The sequence below is a fragment of the Protopterus annectens genome, chromosome 9.part0 (genome assembly GCF_019279795.1).
Source record: "Protopterus annectens isolate FY-2018-M chromosome 9.part0, PAN1.0, whole genome shotgun sequence".
Lineage (NCBI taxonomy): Eukaryota > Metazoa > Chordata > Ceratodontiformes > Protopteridae > Protopterus > Protopterus annectens.
In genome coordinates this window covers 978,009,570-978,025,468 of record NC_056743.1, presented here as the reverse complement: position 1 = coordinate 978,025,468, position 15,899 = coordinate 978,009,570, and the positions used below count along the sequence as shown (strand labels likewise).

The window sequence follows — 15,899 nt, the reverse complement described above, 5'->3', positions numbered from 1 at the left end:
AAAATAAAACAATATTTTTTCTAAGTCAAAAATTGTACAGTATTTATAGCCGGTTCTATGACCCTGTTTGGCAGCTATTTGCTTGCCATATCCGGCCACATGTATTGAGACACTAACAGAAGTGAAGGCCAGTATACTGACAGCTAAAAGTGGCATTTCTTTTATTTTTCTCTTGTGGAGTGCTGCTTTTTTGGCCCATTAACATTACTCAGCAAATCTTGCTATAGGTGGCAATGGTGGGCTGCCATGCATCATCAGGCAACTCCAGTTCAGGAGATGAGAAGCTGTAGCTAATGCTAGCTGAAGTAGGGAGAGGATGGAATATAAGAACATGATTACGCGATCTTAAAAGTAATGTGTGTTCCATTGGCTCATCTCCAGAATAACTACTACTTTCATCATATCCACTATAGGCATTAATGTACAGGGAAAGACCCCTTACAAGAACTTCATACTTGGGGCTCTCTGGGTGTAGTGCACATGATGGACTGACTACTTAGGTAGGACTAATGGACATAAAAGATATAACATGAGTCAAAAAACCTATTGTTTGCTGGTGGCCAGTTTATCAAAGCTCAGAACACTGGCACTCAAAGTCTTGTAATGGCAGTTAGACTCAGAGAAAAGCAAGAAGACAATCTTAGATTCACAGGTTCATAGGCTGTTACTAGGCTATTGACCCGAGGGTCTTTACAAGCTTAGCCGTAAAATCCCAGTATAATACTAGATCTTTCTTCATCTTCTTCAAGTTTGAGTGATTTTGGAATTAACACACATGCACACACACACACACACACACACACACACACACACACACACACACACACACACACACACGTGTGTATATATATATATATATATATATATATATATATATATATATATATATATATATATATAGTTTGGGACTGTGGTGCAGAGGATAGTGTTGTTGCCTCACAGCAGAGGTTCTCTAGTTTGATTTTTTGGCTGTGAAGCCTTCTGTGTGGAGTCTGCATATCCTCCACCTATTTGTGTGGGTTTTCTCTGGGTGCGACGGTTTCCTCCCACACTCCAAAGATATGCAGTAGGCGGATTGGACACTCTAAATTGTCCATTGCTGTGAGTGTGAATGTGTGTGAGTGGTATGGAAAAACTATTGCTTCATGGATAGCCATCCATCAGTGTGAACTTTGGCTCTAGATGATTTTCATTACTGAAGTGACACCCTGGCCCCATGTTGGAAAAATGGGAAAAGGAGTTGTTCAGGTATGCATGATGTTTCAAAGGGCTTTCCCTTTGAAAAAAAAAGTATATATATATATATATATATATATATATATATATATATATATATATATATATATACATTTCACTGAATGTACATTTCACTGAAACTCAAAATGACTGAACACAAATCACTGAAAGCACAATTCACTGAAAATTCAATTCACTGAAACAAATTTCACTGAAAGTTATATATGGCCTTCTCCCCACTGTAGTGCGACCCTGGAGTAAGTATATATAGTAAGGGGTGTGGGGGACACTGCCCCCCACATAGGGGGGTGTGGGGGGGCAGAGTCCCCCACATATTTATGTATATATTATGTTCGGAAAAGAGAAATATATTAGAATTGCAAGTATCCATGTACATAGTTCAAAATATTTAAAACCACACCCCCTTACTATATATACTAACTCCAGGGTCGCACTACAGTGGGGAAAAGGCCATATATAACTTTCCGTGAAATGTGTTTCAGTGAATTGAGTTTTCAGTTAATTGAGCTTCCAATGAAAAGTGCACACTAATTTGACATTCAGTGAAATGTGCATTCAGTGAAATGTCCTAGACCCATATATATATATATATATATATATATATATATATATATATATATATATGTGTGTGTGTGTGTGTGTGTGTGTGTGTGTGTGTGTGTGTGTGTGTGTGTGTGTGTTTCAGTCTTGGGATTGTTGTTGTTTTGAGGAGCAGCCCACTAATGTTTTAGATATTTTGGGGCCTAACAATCAAATGTCGATTAAACAAGATGCTATTATTCACAGAAAATGCCCCATGAGTCTAATAAGTAGAGTGCTGGAAGCTGATGAAGGAAAAATAAGTTAATTTTACAGAAATGTTTCTCACTGCAGAGCAGTAGCAGTTGCATGTTCTCTATTTTGTTTTAGCTGCTTTCATTTTTTCTGCCCATGATTAGAATGAGCAATGCATAAAGGAAAAACATTCTGTGGAAAGATAGGTAGGTCATTTGCAGAGCATTATTAGCATAAAAAACATGTTTTACCTGTACTTACCATCAGTGTTTTAGCCTTTAACTGATGCAATAACAGGATTTAGATTTTTTGTTGTTATGCATTCTGCAGTATTCATAGTTGTGGCAGATTGGACTATGTCAGAAAATAAATATTATTTATTTACCAGTTTGCTTATCATCTTGTCATCTGACATCTAACTACTTACACAAATCTGTCCCAGTGTGCCATTAATACCAGGAGATGACATTCTGCTTTCCACTGATTTTGTCATAGGATCAAATTCAATATATGTGAATAGCAAAGAATGTCACAGACAATCAAACTGCAGAGCATACAAAGCAATGGAGATAAAGGCAAACAGCATTGTGTAAACATAAAATAAAGAGTCATAATGGAAGTCAGCTGAAACATCAAAAGACAGAAGTATAAATATTTCCTTGCTTTGTTAATGTGGGCAGAATGCTTCACTGGTAAATGTATATTTACATCTGTAACAAAATAGTACTAATTCAACTCATTGCTGGATTTTAATGTTTGTAAAAATCACTAAAATTGTAAAGCACAGGTAAACAGGTAGTGGGATAAGATGGAACAAGGCACTTCACATTAAAAGAGAAAAACAGACTTTCAAACCCTGCTCATTTCTGTTCTTTCTGTCCCTGTACATGGTACCTGTCCTGTACTTGGGAATTAATGGTTCAAAAAAGTCAGAATCTGAGTTCATGCATACATTAGACAAAGTAAAAACTGAGTTGGCCCATCAGTACAGCCGAAGAAGTACAACTCGTTGTCCAGTAATCAGGGTCTGGAGGGGACTCAGTACTGCTGATGGATCTTCTTTGAGAAGGGAGGAACGTGTGCTTCACTGTGCCCCCTTCACCTGACTGACTACAGGTAGAGAGAACGTTGGCTGGAACCATGATGATATCCTGCAGAGAAGGAAGAACATCGTCTAAATGCAGATTTTTGTAGTGTTCTAATATACCACTGACGGTATTACCATTGATGGTATTCCACTGATGGTATTACCACTGACGGTATTACCACTGATAGTATTACCACTGACGGTATTCCACTGACTGTATTACCATTGACAGTATCCCAATGATGGTATTACCACTGACAGTATCCCACTGACGGTATTCCCACTGACGGTATTACCACTGACAGTATTCCACTGATGGTATTACCACTGACAGTATTCCACTGACAGTATTCCACTGATATTCCACTGATGGTATTCCCACTGACAGTATTACCACTGACGGTATTCCACTGACAGTATTACCACTGACAGTACTCCACAGGACAGGCACTGCTCAATGTATTATTTGCCACAGCATATGGAGTTAACAGTAGTCACTAATGATAACCTCTGTGTTGGCTAAACTGCATCCAAATATGGTTACTAGATAACAGGGAACCCTGAAAACAAAACAGATAATGAAATTCCATAAATTGGAATAAAAATAAACAAAAGTTAAAATTCAGTAGTGCAAGGTATCACAATGATATCTTTTAAGTGTAAGCCTAACTATGGAAAATAAAACTGTACATAAAATATAATCTTTTAGTTGGCTCAAGCCACTTGACTACTGACAGACTGTTTCATATCAGTAGCTTGTTTAGACTACTGCTTTTGTAGTATTATTATTTGCTTAGTTTAGTCTTAACAGCAGAATATCAAAACTGCATTAAAATGTTTCTAAGTTAACAATTGAAGCTGTTATTAATGCAACAAAAACTTTAAGAAACATGTTAGATCTTAAAGGCCAGTTTTAACACATTTGTAGACAGGGCCATATTAGTAAGACAGAAAAACTCAAAGCATTTTGCTATCTGATTTTGACCAATGGTTACCTTTACCTTTCTGCGTTTTAAATTAATGGGGTATCATTTCAAGGTTTTAGAAGCCTGTGCCCTTGATAATGATAAATAATCATGCAGAAACCACTTCTGTGTTGCAACACCAATAGATAGATTGATGCAAAAATGGCAGTTTGTTAATCTTCTATGAACTTCAGGGCTGTTACGGGTAAGAAGATTTCTTTGTTTTTTTTTTGTTTCTTTTTAAGATTTGGTGACCTCAAGGATGATTAAATTAGTTAGCAAGGAAGTGGGAATGTTGAGAGCATGTTTATATTTTTAGCAATGTTTATTTTAGTGAAACAATACTTTAAAAAGTTGTGTTTGGTGGCTTTTGTGCCAATTTTCATTGCAACTATGCATACCCCCATAATAAATATGTAAAGACAGGTTATAATGTCTCTGTCTTGACAAAATGCAAACTGGTTTGTGCTATTATCATAAAAAAAAAATCTGTGTGTCTTAAAATGGAGCTTCATTTGACAAAGTGAAAAGAACTAATTAGGCAGAAAAAAAGTGTTAAACTACAAAACACGCAACAATAGGATACCTTATTTAAAACTCATTAAAATGCTTTTAAAATGTACTGATTTGGAACAAAATGTAATGAAAAAATGAGCAAAATGTGTCTGATTCTAAGTAAAGAAATGAATGTAAATTTTTGACAAAAAAAGATGCCATTCCTGATGTGTGACACTCTCAAGTAACCCTGGTCAAATGTATTTCTTCCATTAAGCATTGACTGTATATTTAGTTACAAGTTATTTCTCATTCATACTGGTCCACAAATTACTTCCAAATAAATATTGCATTCTTTTCAGGACTGTAGAAAGATTACTGAAATGACAAGACATAGTGGCGACTTTCTGCACATTTTGGCTAAGCAGGTGGTAGGCATGTAACAGTGGTTTAGAATATTTGTCCAGGAGGAGTTAAAGTATGTTCTGGAAATCTCTTGCTTCCTCCTAAGCATGGCCGTTTGTCCTTGAATTCAGGTTGGTAGTTTTGGGAGTGGTAATACCACGACTACACTGTTAGGTTAGCTGAAAATTCTTTTGGGAATAATGTTACAAACAAGAGGACAGGACAAATGTAAGAAGAGTGACAATGGGCAGTAATCAACACCACTAATGAGTAATATGTGTTCCTCCTTAATTCAATCTTTCTAGCACCTTCCAGAGTGCAATGATTCCACCACAGACTATTTTAACTGTGTCTGCTTCTGCCACTAGAACTGCTAAATGAGAGATGGACATTTAGTACAAGGTAACCTTACAGATTCGGAATATAACTGTCCCCATACTAAACCAAAAGCCTTTAGTGCATTTAGTTGGGTATTCAACATTCCATTTCTGACTGTCTGTAACAGGTAAAGCTAACAGTTTTGGTTACAGTACTTCATACATTTTTTTGTGATTGTATCATTCCCTCTACAATCCTTTTCACCTCACTCACACAAACAGAAGGTATACCCTATCAACCAATAGCTTTATGTTCTATTCCTGATGCTGGAATACATGCATGAAATGACACTGTTTCAGTGATAGGAATAAATTCTGCATCTGGCAAAAGGATTTAAAGATAATCTATGCAAATGTTTCAAAAATCATGGGCTGTCCTGTACCAAAACACATCTTCCTACAAATATGCACATAAAAGAAACAATCTGTACATTCACTGTCAGCTCTCAGTAGCTAGTTATGATAATGTCACATATCGAAATTAACCTCTACCTTTCCCAAATAACAGAGATTGATGAAATGACAGGGAAATGAGTCCAACAGCTCACCAGAGCTCATAACATTTTGCAGGGTAGACCTTGACTCCCCCAAGCTTTTTCTCAGGTCATCTAACACTTCAAGTGAATCCACCACCCAGGATACAGTTCTTCTTCTTTACTTAGCAGAATATCATCATTTCTCTTAAATATGCCACCCACATATTTCCATTTTAAGTCCATATGCTGCTGAAGCAATATATTATCAGCTTGGCAATTCTTTCTGTTTGTCTTTAGTTATCAGAAACCAAGATACATGTTTTCTGGGGGTGGAGGACTTGTTATCAGGTCAAATGTTTAATATATGTGAATTTATAAGTAGCCATCATTTTCATTCCAGTTTGTCACCCAGTCCTTCTTCTGTAGGGTCCCTGTTTTTTCTTCCTTGTACTGCTGACGATCTTCTTTAGGGATTTTCACTGCATGATACTGAGGGACTTTGTCCTGGGGTGTGGTCCGCTTGAAGAATCCGCACTGAAAGAAAGATAAAATACACTTTATTTTTACAGTACATTTAAGAATTTATTTCATTTTTCACACTGTGGCTAAATGAGCAACAATATATTTATCTAACAAACACCTTTTTGAGGGCACAGTTTTTCTCAGTTTATTAAGAAATAAACTAAAACAGTGCATCACATTTCTAGCGGGAAACATGCTTGGCAGAAAGGCCATGTCTGTTACATGATAGTTTAACCTACATACCTGAAACAAAGATGGGGTTATCAGCAAACCTGGAGCAACAAAGAATATCTGATTATATGTTCACAGGTTAATGGGTACAGTGTCAAACTTAAAAACTAATGCCCTTCAAGAAATTTCAGTGCTATAAGTCCATGTTGGTATTTTCTACTTTCTAGAAATATTGAGACTGTGACTGAAAGAGGAACACATCATGGTACAGTACTGATTAGTGCCAAGTGAGGTGTGGTCATTCAAAGACAATGTGATTGTGATATAAATAGGACCTGCTGGAGAGATAGGTATGTATCCCAGAGACTATCCATATATGGAACAGGATCCCCATCCATGTGAAGCAGAGGTCCTCCCTAACCCAATTCAAGTGCAACTTGGACAATTGGATGGGATAATGGAAATTCATCCCTGGTTTGGCACCTATGTCTCTAATGGACATAGATACATTGTAAATGGTTCATCCCCCAGGCCCCTGCTTACACTTATCAAGGGTATCAGAACTTGTCAGAGATTTGGGATGCCTGGCTAGGCTTAAAAAGGCCCTTGTGGTCATTAGCCTAGTAAACACCTATAAAGCTATAGCCTAGTAAACATCTATGAACTTATAATGCATGTCTTCCTAAATATGAACTGCCCCAAGAAATGAACTCTTAATAATTAGCATGGCATCCCTCAGCTATGAATTCCAGTTGAAGATTATTTTTAAATAAAGTATATGGCTGACTTCTGGCTGTAGGGGAAAGTTTATTCTACTCACTTGTGACATCTTATGCAATGTATCTCTCACCTTTTTCTATTACTGGTAATTATGTTTAGTATTAACGTAAAAAAATGTGAAACAGGTTCTTCCGACACTGCAATTTTAATTTGATTATGCATTTTTTTATGCTGAGACTTTGTTAGAATAGTTACAAACCAAATAACTCAGCTTTAAACAATGAAAAATCACATGACAATAAAGGTCATGTGCCATTTGGATCACATGACCCCCCTCACAAATTCAAATGCAAACAATTCAGATTGGGTTGGGAGGGTGGCCTAATGGTTAAGGTGTTTGCCTTGCAAACACAAACTGCAGGGTTTGAGCCTCACAAGGGATAATTGGCTACGCTTAAAATGACTTGCAAGGGCAGTTATATTAGTACTAATCTATGAATATTTTGTTCAATAAACAAATAAAGTAGTAGCCATAGACTAATAGTTAAAGAGTTGCCACAGTTTGGTAGTTCTCTGTTTAGAACACTATTTTATATTCCTATTTTTGTATATTCTGTTTTTTAAGCATTTTTCCTTAGATTAATTTGACACCACTCTGAACAATAACCATGTCATAATTACATTTAATCCCTTTTAATGTAGTTAAGATATACCTTAGTTTGCCCTAGGAAATCATGACATTGCAGGAAAAAACCTCCTTACAATGTCAGTAAGCCATATGTTTATTTTACAAACACTGCTGTGACTGATTAATGTAATGTTCTGGGGCTGCCAGGCCACACTTTCTGCCTTATGGACTTTGATGTTAGGCTTCTTTCTGTTTTAACTCTCCCTCACATGTTTTGTTACTACGGACTGTCCCTGTTGTCACATTACAGCAACTCTGTATGCAGGATTTACTGGGGTCAGTGTGTATGTTACATGTATGAGGTTCAGGTTTTGTTATGCTCACCAGTTACTATGATACTGGCATTTGTGTGTGTATCTTTCAGAATGTTTTGTATATGTAGTAATAGGTTTATTTATGGTTATAGTTTGGGGCTACTGTTGATAGTTTAATGTCAATATTCTTGATATACTTTTTTGACAATCTTTGCCCCACTACCTGTTAGGTATTAGCCCCTCTTGGCCACTCACCCTATTTGTTCTCCCTCACCACAGCAAGGAGCAACTAGGAGGGGCCATAATTTAGACATCAGTCAGGGGTGGTTTAAGTGTTTTCACTTAAGCCTTATATTCCATATGAAGACCTGGCTCATATAGCTGAAGGGGGTGTACAGTGGGCTGTCTCCACTGGTCATCCCTACTTCTACAAGAGACATTGCCAACAAGCAATCCCTGGATGCCACTGGAGAAATCACACTTTCCTATGTGCTCACTAGGTGTAAAAGTGCACTGATTATAATATGTGTAGAGATGAGACATTTTCTCTTACTTTTGCAAAGGTGAATGCCTGGATTAATGCCCTTGTCTTAATCAAGTAACACTTTATGTGTGGGTGTGGTGCAGCTGTCAGTTTGGGACAATGCAGAATATTATACTCATAAAGCAGAAGAAAGCATTAATAGAACACTGGTGATGCAGAGGGAAGCAGAATATAAGAGTAGCACTGTTGTTGGTGGGTTTTGATACAGAGAAAGCATTTGACAGAGTAAGTTGCACTCCCTGTGAAACAATAAGGACAATTTAGAGGATACTCAAGGGATCAGAGATAGAAATTAAAGTTGGAGGGTTCTTCTCTGCCAAGTTGTGTCTGAACAGGAGAACCAGGGAGGGGTGTCCTTTTTACCCTTTGTCAATTGCTTAATATTTATAGCCACTGACAAAGAAAATAAGGGGATCATAAATGCAAGGATATAATTTGCATCATAGGCACCTGACCCATGTGGTGAGGGGGAAGGAACAACCACCGTTTTTACAGCTGTGGAGGGAGGAGGACCCAACAGAGGACTCATGCGTCTTTTACACTCTAACGTGATTTTGAAAAAAAAAGTGCATGGAATAAAACTATGCTTTTAAACACAGCTGCCAGAGTCAGAGTCAACCACTGTAAGAAGATGTTTTTATGTGCTCTATTTAGCTGCTTGTTATGGTGCTTTGCCCTGTTGTTTAGCTGCTTGTTATGATGCCCTGCCATTTAGCTGCTTGTAATGGTGCCCTGCCATTTAGCTGCTTGTTATGGTGCCCTGCCATTTAGTTGCTTGTAATGGTGCCCCGCTGTTTAGCTCCTTGTAATGGTGCCCTGCCATTTAGCTGCTTGTAATGGTGCCCTGCCATTTAGCTGCTTGTTATTGTGTCCTGCCATTTAGCTGCTTGTTATGGTGTCCTGCATTTAGCTGCTTGTAATGGTGCCCTGCCATTTAGCTGCTTGTTATGGTGCCCTGCATTTAGCTGCTTGTTATGGTGCCCTGCTGTTTAGCTGCTTGTTATGGTGTCATGCCGTTTAGCTGCTTGTTATAGTACCCTGGTGTTTAGCTGCTTGTTATGGTGCCCTGCTGTTTAGCTGCTTGTTATGATGCTCTGCTGTTTTGCTGCTTGTTATGGTGCCCTGCCATTTAGCTGCTTGTTATGGTGCCCTGCTGTTCAGCTGCTTGTAATGGTGCCTTGCCATTTAGCTGCTTGTTATGGTGCCCTGCTGTTAAGCTGCTTGTTATGGTGCCCTGCTGTTTATCTGCTTGTTATGGTGCCCTGGTATTTAGCTGCTTGTAATGGTGCCCTGCTGTTTAACTGCTTGCTATGGTGACCTGCTGTTTAGCTGCTTGTAATGGTGCCCTGCCATTTAGCTGCTTGTTATGGTGCCCTGCCATTTACCTGCTTGTTATGGTGCCCTGCTGTTTAGTTGCTTGTTATGGTGCCCTGCTATTTAGCTGCTTGCAATGGTGCCCTGCCATTTAGCTGCTTGTTATGGTGCCCTACCATTTAGCTGCTTGTTATGGTACCCTGCATTAAGCTTCTTGTAATTATGCCCTGCCATTTAGCTGCTTGTTATGGTGCCCTGCCATTAGTTTCTTGTTATGGGCCCTGATGTTTAGCTGCTTGTTATGGTGCCCTGCCTTTTAGCTGCTTGTAATGGTGCCCTGCTGTTTAGCTGCTTGTTATGGTGCCCTGCTGTTAAGCTGCTTGTAATGGTGCCCTGCCTTTTAGCTGCTTGTAATGGTGCCCTGCTGTTTAGCTGCTTGTTATGATGCCCTGCTGTTTAGCTGCTTGTAATGGTGCTCTGTAATTTAGCTGCTTGTTGTGGTGCCCTGCATTTAGCTGATTGTTATGGTGCCCTGCTGATCAGCTGCTTGTAATGGTGCCCTGCCAATTACCTGCTTGTAATGGTGCCCTGCTTATCAGCTATTTGTAATGGTGCCCTGCCAATTAGCTGTTTGTAATGGTGCCCTGCCATTAAGCTGCTTGTAATGGTGCCCTGCTCTTTAGCTGCTTGTTATGGTGACCTGCTGTTTAGCTGCTTGTTATGGTGCCCTGCCGTTTAGCTGCTTGTAATGGTGCCCTGACATTTAGCTGCTTGTTATGGTGCTCTGCCATTTAGCTTCTTGCTATGGTGCCCTGCTGTTTAGCTTCTTGTAATGGTGCCTTGCCATTTAGCTGTTTGTTATGGTGCCCTACCATTTAGCTGCTTGTTATGGTGCCCTGTAGTTTAGCTGCTTGTTATGGTGCCCTGCCATTTAGCTGCTTGTAATGGTGCCCTGCCATTTAGCTGCTTATTATGGTGCCCTGCTGTTTAGCTGCTTGTAATGGTGCCCTGCTGTTTAGCTGCTTGCTATGGTGCCATGCCATTTAGCTGCCTATTATGGTGCCCTGCCATTTAGCTGCTTGTTATGGTGCCCTGCTGTTTAGCTGCTTGTTATGGTGCCTTGCCATTTAGCTGCTTGTATTGATGCCCTGCTGTTAAGCTGCTTCTTATGGTGCCCTGCCATTTAGCTGCTTGTAATGGTGCCCTGCTGTTTAGCTGCTTGTAATGGTGCCCTGCTGTTTAGCTGCTTGTTATGGTACCCTGTCATTTAGCTGCTTGTTATGATGCCCTGCCATTTAGATGCTTGTTATGGTGCCCTGCCATTTAGCTGCTTGTTATGATGCCCTGCCATTTAGCTGCTTGTTATGGTGCCCTGCTGTGTAGCTGCTTGTTAATTTGCCCTGCTGTTTAGCTGCTTGTTATGGTGCCCTGCCATTTAGCTGCTTGTTATGGTGCCCTGTCATTTAGCTGCTTTTTATGGCGCCCTGCCATTTAGCTGCTTGTTATGGTACCCTGCTGTTTAGCTGCTTGTTATGGTGCCCTGCCGTTTAGCTGCTTGTTATGGTGCCCTGTTGTTTAACTGCTTGTTGTGGTGCCCTGCCATTTAGCTGCTTGTTATGGTACCCTGCATTTAGCTGCTTGTTATGGTGCCCTGCTTTATAGCTGCTTGTTCTGGTGCCCTACTGTTCATCTGCTTGTTATGGTGCCCTGCATTTTGCTGCTTGTTATGGTGCCCTGCCTTTTAGCTGCTTGTTATGGTGCCCTGCTGTTTAGCTGCTTGTTATGGTGCCCTGCTGTTTAGCTGCTTGTTATGATGACCTGCTGTTTAGCTGCTTGTTATGGTGCCCTGCATTTAGCTGATTGTTATGGTGCCCTGCATTTAGCTTCTTGTTATGGTGCCCTGCTCTTTAGCTGCCACTGACTGTGACTCCTACTGATGTGTGAACATTTCGAAGTCTTTCATTTAAGGTTTTCCAGTTGGATTGTTTGTATTCTTTTCCTCCTTTTATTAAAACTTGATTTACTTTAATATTTTAAAAGTTCTTGGTTAGGGACAGTTAGAACAGTTATGTTTTCTGTTCTCTAACTGCAAATAGATTAAATCTAGTTGATTTTTGAGAGGAGTTGAGAAGTACTACTTTTATTTAAGGTAAGTAGAATAAAAAATGTTTTATGTTTTGAGAGTTTGACTGTTGCTGTTGTGTGACTATTTTTCCCACCCAAGCACTCTCTTTGATTGTGATATGCTTTTAAATTCAGTGGTTGCTGAGTGCCCTCTTGTATTGCATATTTCACTTTGGAAGCTCCTGTCACTCTCATCTCATTCACTCACACTTGTAAGCACTAGAATATTAAACTGTGAAGACCACCTCCACTGACTGTTAAAGCTTCATTTGCTCTCCACCCCTATTTAGTGCATACAGAAATCCTTAACATGTTAACCAATTTTTCATCCTCCTTTTTTAGAATCTGCAACATCTGAGGCAGAAATACTCATAAACGGAGAGCCTATAAACAATTTCTCAGGAATCAGCTGAGATGAGTGCTTCTGTTTTGTTATGATAAGAAAAAGAGCAGAGGGGCATTATTTCCAAGTCTTCCCAGGGATTACCAGTCTCTTGAAAGTCTGGAAACTGCTTCTTCAGAGCCAGTTTAGGATTAGTGCTATTGTTTTGCTCCTAGTAAGACAAGGACATTGATTCTTGACCATATCTGATTGGGAAGTGTGAATGTGACTTACATGATTCATCTGGTTGCTGTTTTGGTGGACGCCTCTTTAGGTTTTACTATACACCATTGTACAGCCTAGTTGTTCTGAGCTGAGCTGCAGTACATGCTATCCAGGGCATTTACTGTGGGAAGGCTAAAACAAGCCTAAAGAGCCCTGCAACAGCTCGGATGAGACTACTGATAACCAAAGAGACTCTTTCCTGCTTCTCAGGAACCAACTTGGGATTCGTATTGTTGCTGAGTTTCTGGTGAGAGAAGGGACAAAGGTGCATTGATCTATGGTATGATCATAGCTATTCTCACTAGGGCTAATATACAATTATCTGCCACAGGATAGGTAAGACCAATCAGAAAATGTTAATTCAAGCACCAAAAGGGAATTGGATAAGCTTAAAATGTCCTCCAAGGGAACCTATATTGTGGTAATAAATAGTTATAAATAATTGCCCTTTTTAGATCACTAAGTGCCCCTCTCACCCTCCACCCCCCAGTCTTCAACAGCTTCCAGTGCCTATGATTGGTGTGGTAATCAAGAAAACCTGTTTTTATTTGTGGGGAATACTATATTATACCTGGCAAAACCAAAAAGGGACATTTCAGTGTTGTGGAACATTTTGAGACAGTTTCAAGTATTTTCAGGATATAAAATTAATAAAGATAAAACACAGGTTATAGATGTAAACTATGCACCCACACATGAATTGGTTCAGCAGTACCCATATTTATAGGGACATGACAAAATGAAGTACTTAGGAGTATGGATTAAAAATATTCTGTTATGGCAGCTAAAGATATGTGTGAAGAGACTAAACGAAAGACAATACAAAAACTGAGAAACTGGAGACTCTTGTTTATCAATTTGGATAGAAATAAACAAGCAGTGGAATGTTTTTAGTCCCTTTAGTTTTAGGTACAGGTCAGGCACATTTTTATCAACCACAGGAGAAGATGTAGACAACTAATAAAGGGTTGAAGGAATTTATCTGGGAGGGGAACAGGGCAAGGCTCAAGTGGGCTAAGCTAATCCTTCCAATAGAACAAGGTAGTTTAGCATTACCTAATTTGAAGGGGAAAATGTTGATAGGGATGACTGCAATTATGGGTGCAGACAATAGGCAAGATGGAGCTGGAAATTATTGGAAAAAGACTGGAATAGGAACCAAGGCACTGGGCGCAAAGAACTAGAGAGGGAAAGGTAACAGAATGGGGAAAGGCCAAGGAGACATTTGGACATCAGGCTACAGACTGTCTTCCACATCAGGGATTGATAGAGTATAGGCAAACAAAAGGGGATTGATGAATCCTAACTGAAAGACCTGCTCTGGTAGTGGTTCTAGTTGTCTCTAGAACAGAAGCTGCTGTTAAAAAGGGTATAATTAGTAAGGCATATACAATATTGCACAATAACAATAGGAATCAGTCAGAGGAGGTTAAAAGAGATTGGGAAGAGATATTGGTTAAGCAATTCAGAAGGAAACAATGGGAGGACATATGTATGGCTATCAAATATGCCAGAAGATTTAGGGTTTTTGCTTGGAAGTGTTTGGATTGGTATTTTTATACCCCAAGCAGACTTCAAAGAATTCTTCCTCAGGTAAATGGCAAATGTTGGAGGTATGGTGAGGAAGAAAGAGATAACTGGGAATATATGTTTGGGAGTGTAATGAGTTGCCAGACTTTAAAAATTCACTGCACAATCCTCTATCAGATGTATTGGGTGGTCAAATGGGTACAAGTATGACAATTACTTTTTGAGCTGAGATATAGGATCTGAATTCCCTGGACATAGTAAGGCCTTGTTACATTTTATTCTGGTAGCTGTGAAAAAAGCAGTTACTAGAAAATGGAAATCAGTCTAAACCCATTGTATTTGAAGTATTGAATATTGTAACAGAAATAAAAGAAATGTGGGATCTTTAAAAAAGGGTAGCAGCAAATTACATAAAAAGTGGAAATGTTGGGAAGAAATACATGCAGAATAATGTTTTAGATGAGGAGTGACATTAAAGGGAAGGCAGGAATTGAGCAATTTATGTAATGTTGGATTGATAATAGTTACACAAATAATATATGTGATGTATAATGCTTGTAACTGGGAACATATTAATCTTGTTTTCTTTTATATAAATGTATGTTTGTCTATGTCTTAAGTGATAATACAATGCAGGTGTTAAAAAAAAACTGTCACTGCCATAAGACACAGACAGTGAGGAAGCAAAGAGACATCACATTTGAAATGTTTAGAGGATGTCACATGCTAGACAGAATTTTCAGTATCTGTGCATGGAAGACTGGTAATGCAAATATTTGCATCTAGGTGGCTTGTGACTGCTTCACCTGTGACTTTGTAGTGTTCACTGATATTGCTAAGTTCTGGAGCAAATGGAGTAGATAGTTCTTTGCTTTTATCAGTAATTCCTTCTTTAATGCTTCTAGAAACCACTTAGGTGTGAAATGCACTGTGTTTGGGTTGCAACAGTTTGTCTAGCATTTAGTGCGGATGAGTAAGGTTATGAGCTCTTAAAAAAATTGTTTTCTGTTGTACATAGATTGATTCCACAGCCTTCATTTGTCTTCTGTTTGACTCTGACAAATTATTTCACCAGACAGTAATCCCAGGCTTACCCAGAATTCTTAACATATCTGCATTACCCATGATAACCTTACAATTTGAAATAATTACCTGCTTGACCATGTGACTATTCAAACTGAAGTGAATTTTAAAAGTAGTACTGTGACTCACATTATCAGTAGAACTATCAGTAGAATGTATCATTAATGTTAAACCAAATCTTAAAACTGGGAACACTTGTTATTCCTGTTTGATAACACTTTATTAGCAAAATGAGAAAGAAATGTGAAATGATATCCTCTGTCCAATGCGTACTGACAATATAACAATTTTGGGGAACACTCCTAAATTCACATATACAAGAGTATCCAATTTAAAATGTATTTTGGAACCAAATGGAAAGTCTAAGAAGGAGGCGAAAGGGTTCCTATCGCGTGATTGAAAATTGTAAACGGTGAACGTGTATTGAGCGAACCCGATTGGTCGAGACGTTGAAATGTTGTGCGCGCAACATGGAAATTGATGTAGGGAATATTTTCCCTTTACTT

General features: G+C 38.9%; 1 protein-coding gene across 4 annotated transcripts in view; it reads right to left on the bottom strand.

The window, feature by feature from the left end:
- Positions 1–2,761: 2,761 nt before the first annotated feature.
- The window catches only part of ITGA7 (integrin subunit alpha 7), an 849,563-nt gene continuing 836,425 nt past the window's right edge, over positions 2,762–15,899 (bottom strand). For all 4 annotated transcript variants that reach the window (XM_044083727.1, XM_044083728.1, XM_044083729.1 and 1 more), the window contains one exon: positions 2,762–6,370. In XM_044083727.1, coding sequence (XP_043939662.1) covers positions 6,313–6,370 — 58 coding nt within the window. In that variant the 3' untranslated portion in view covers positions 2,762–6,312. The remainder of the gene's footprint in view (positions 6,371–15,899) is intronic.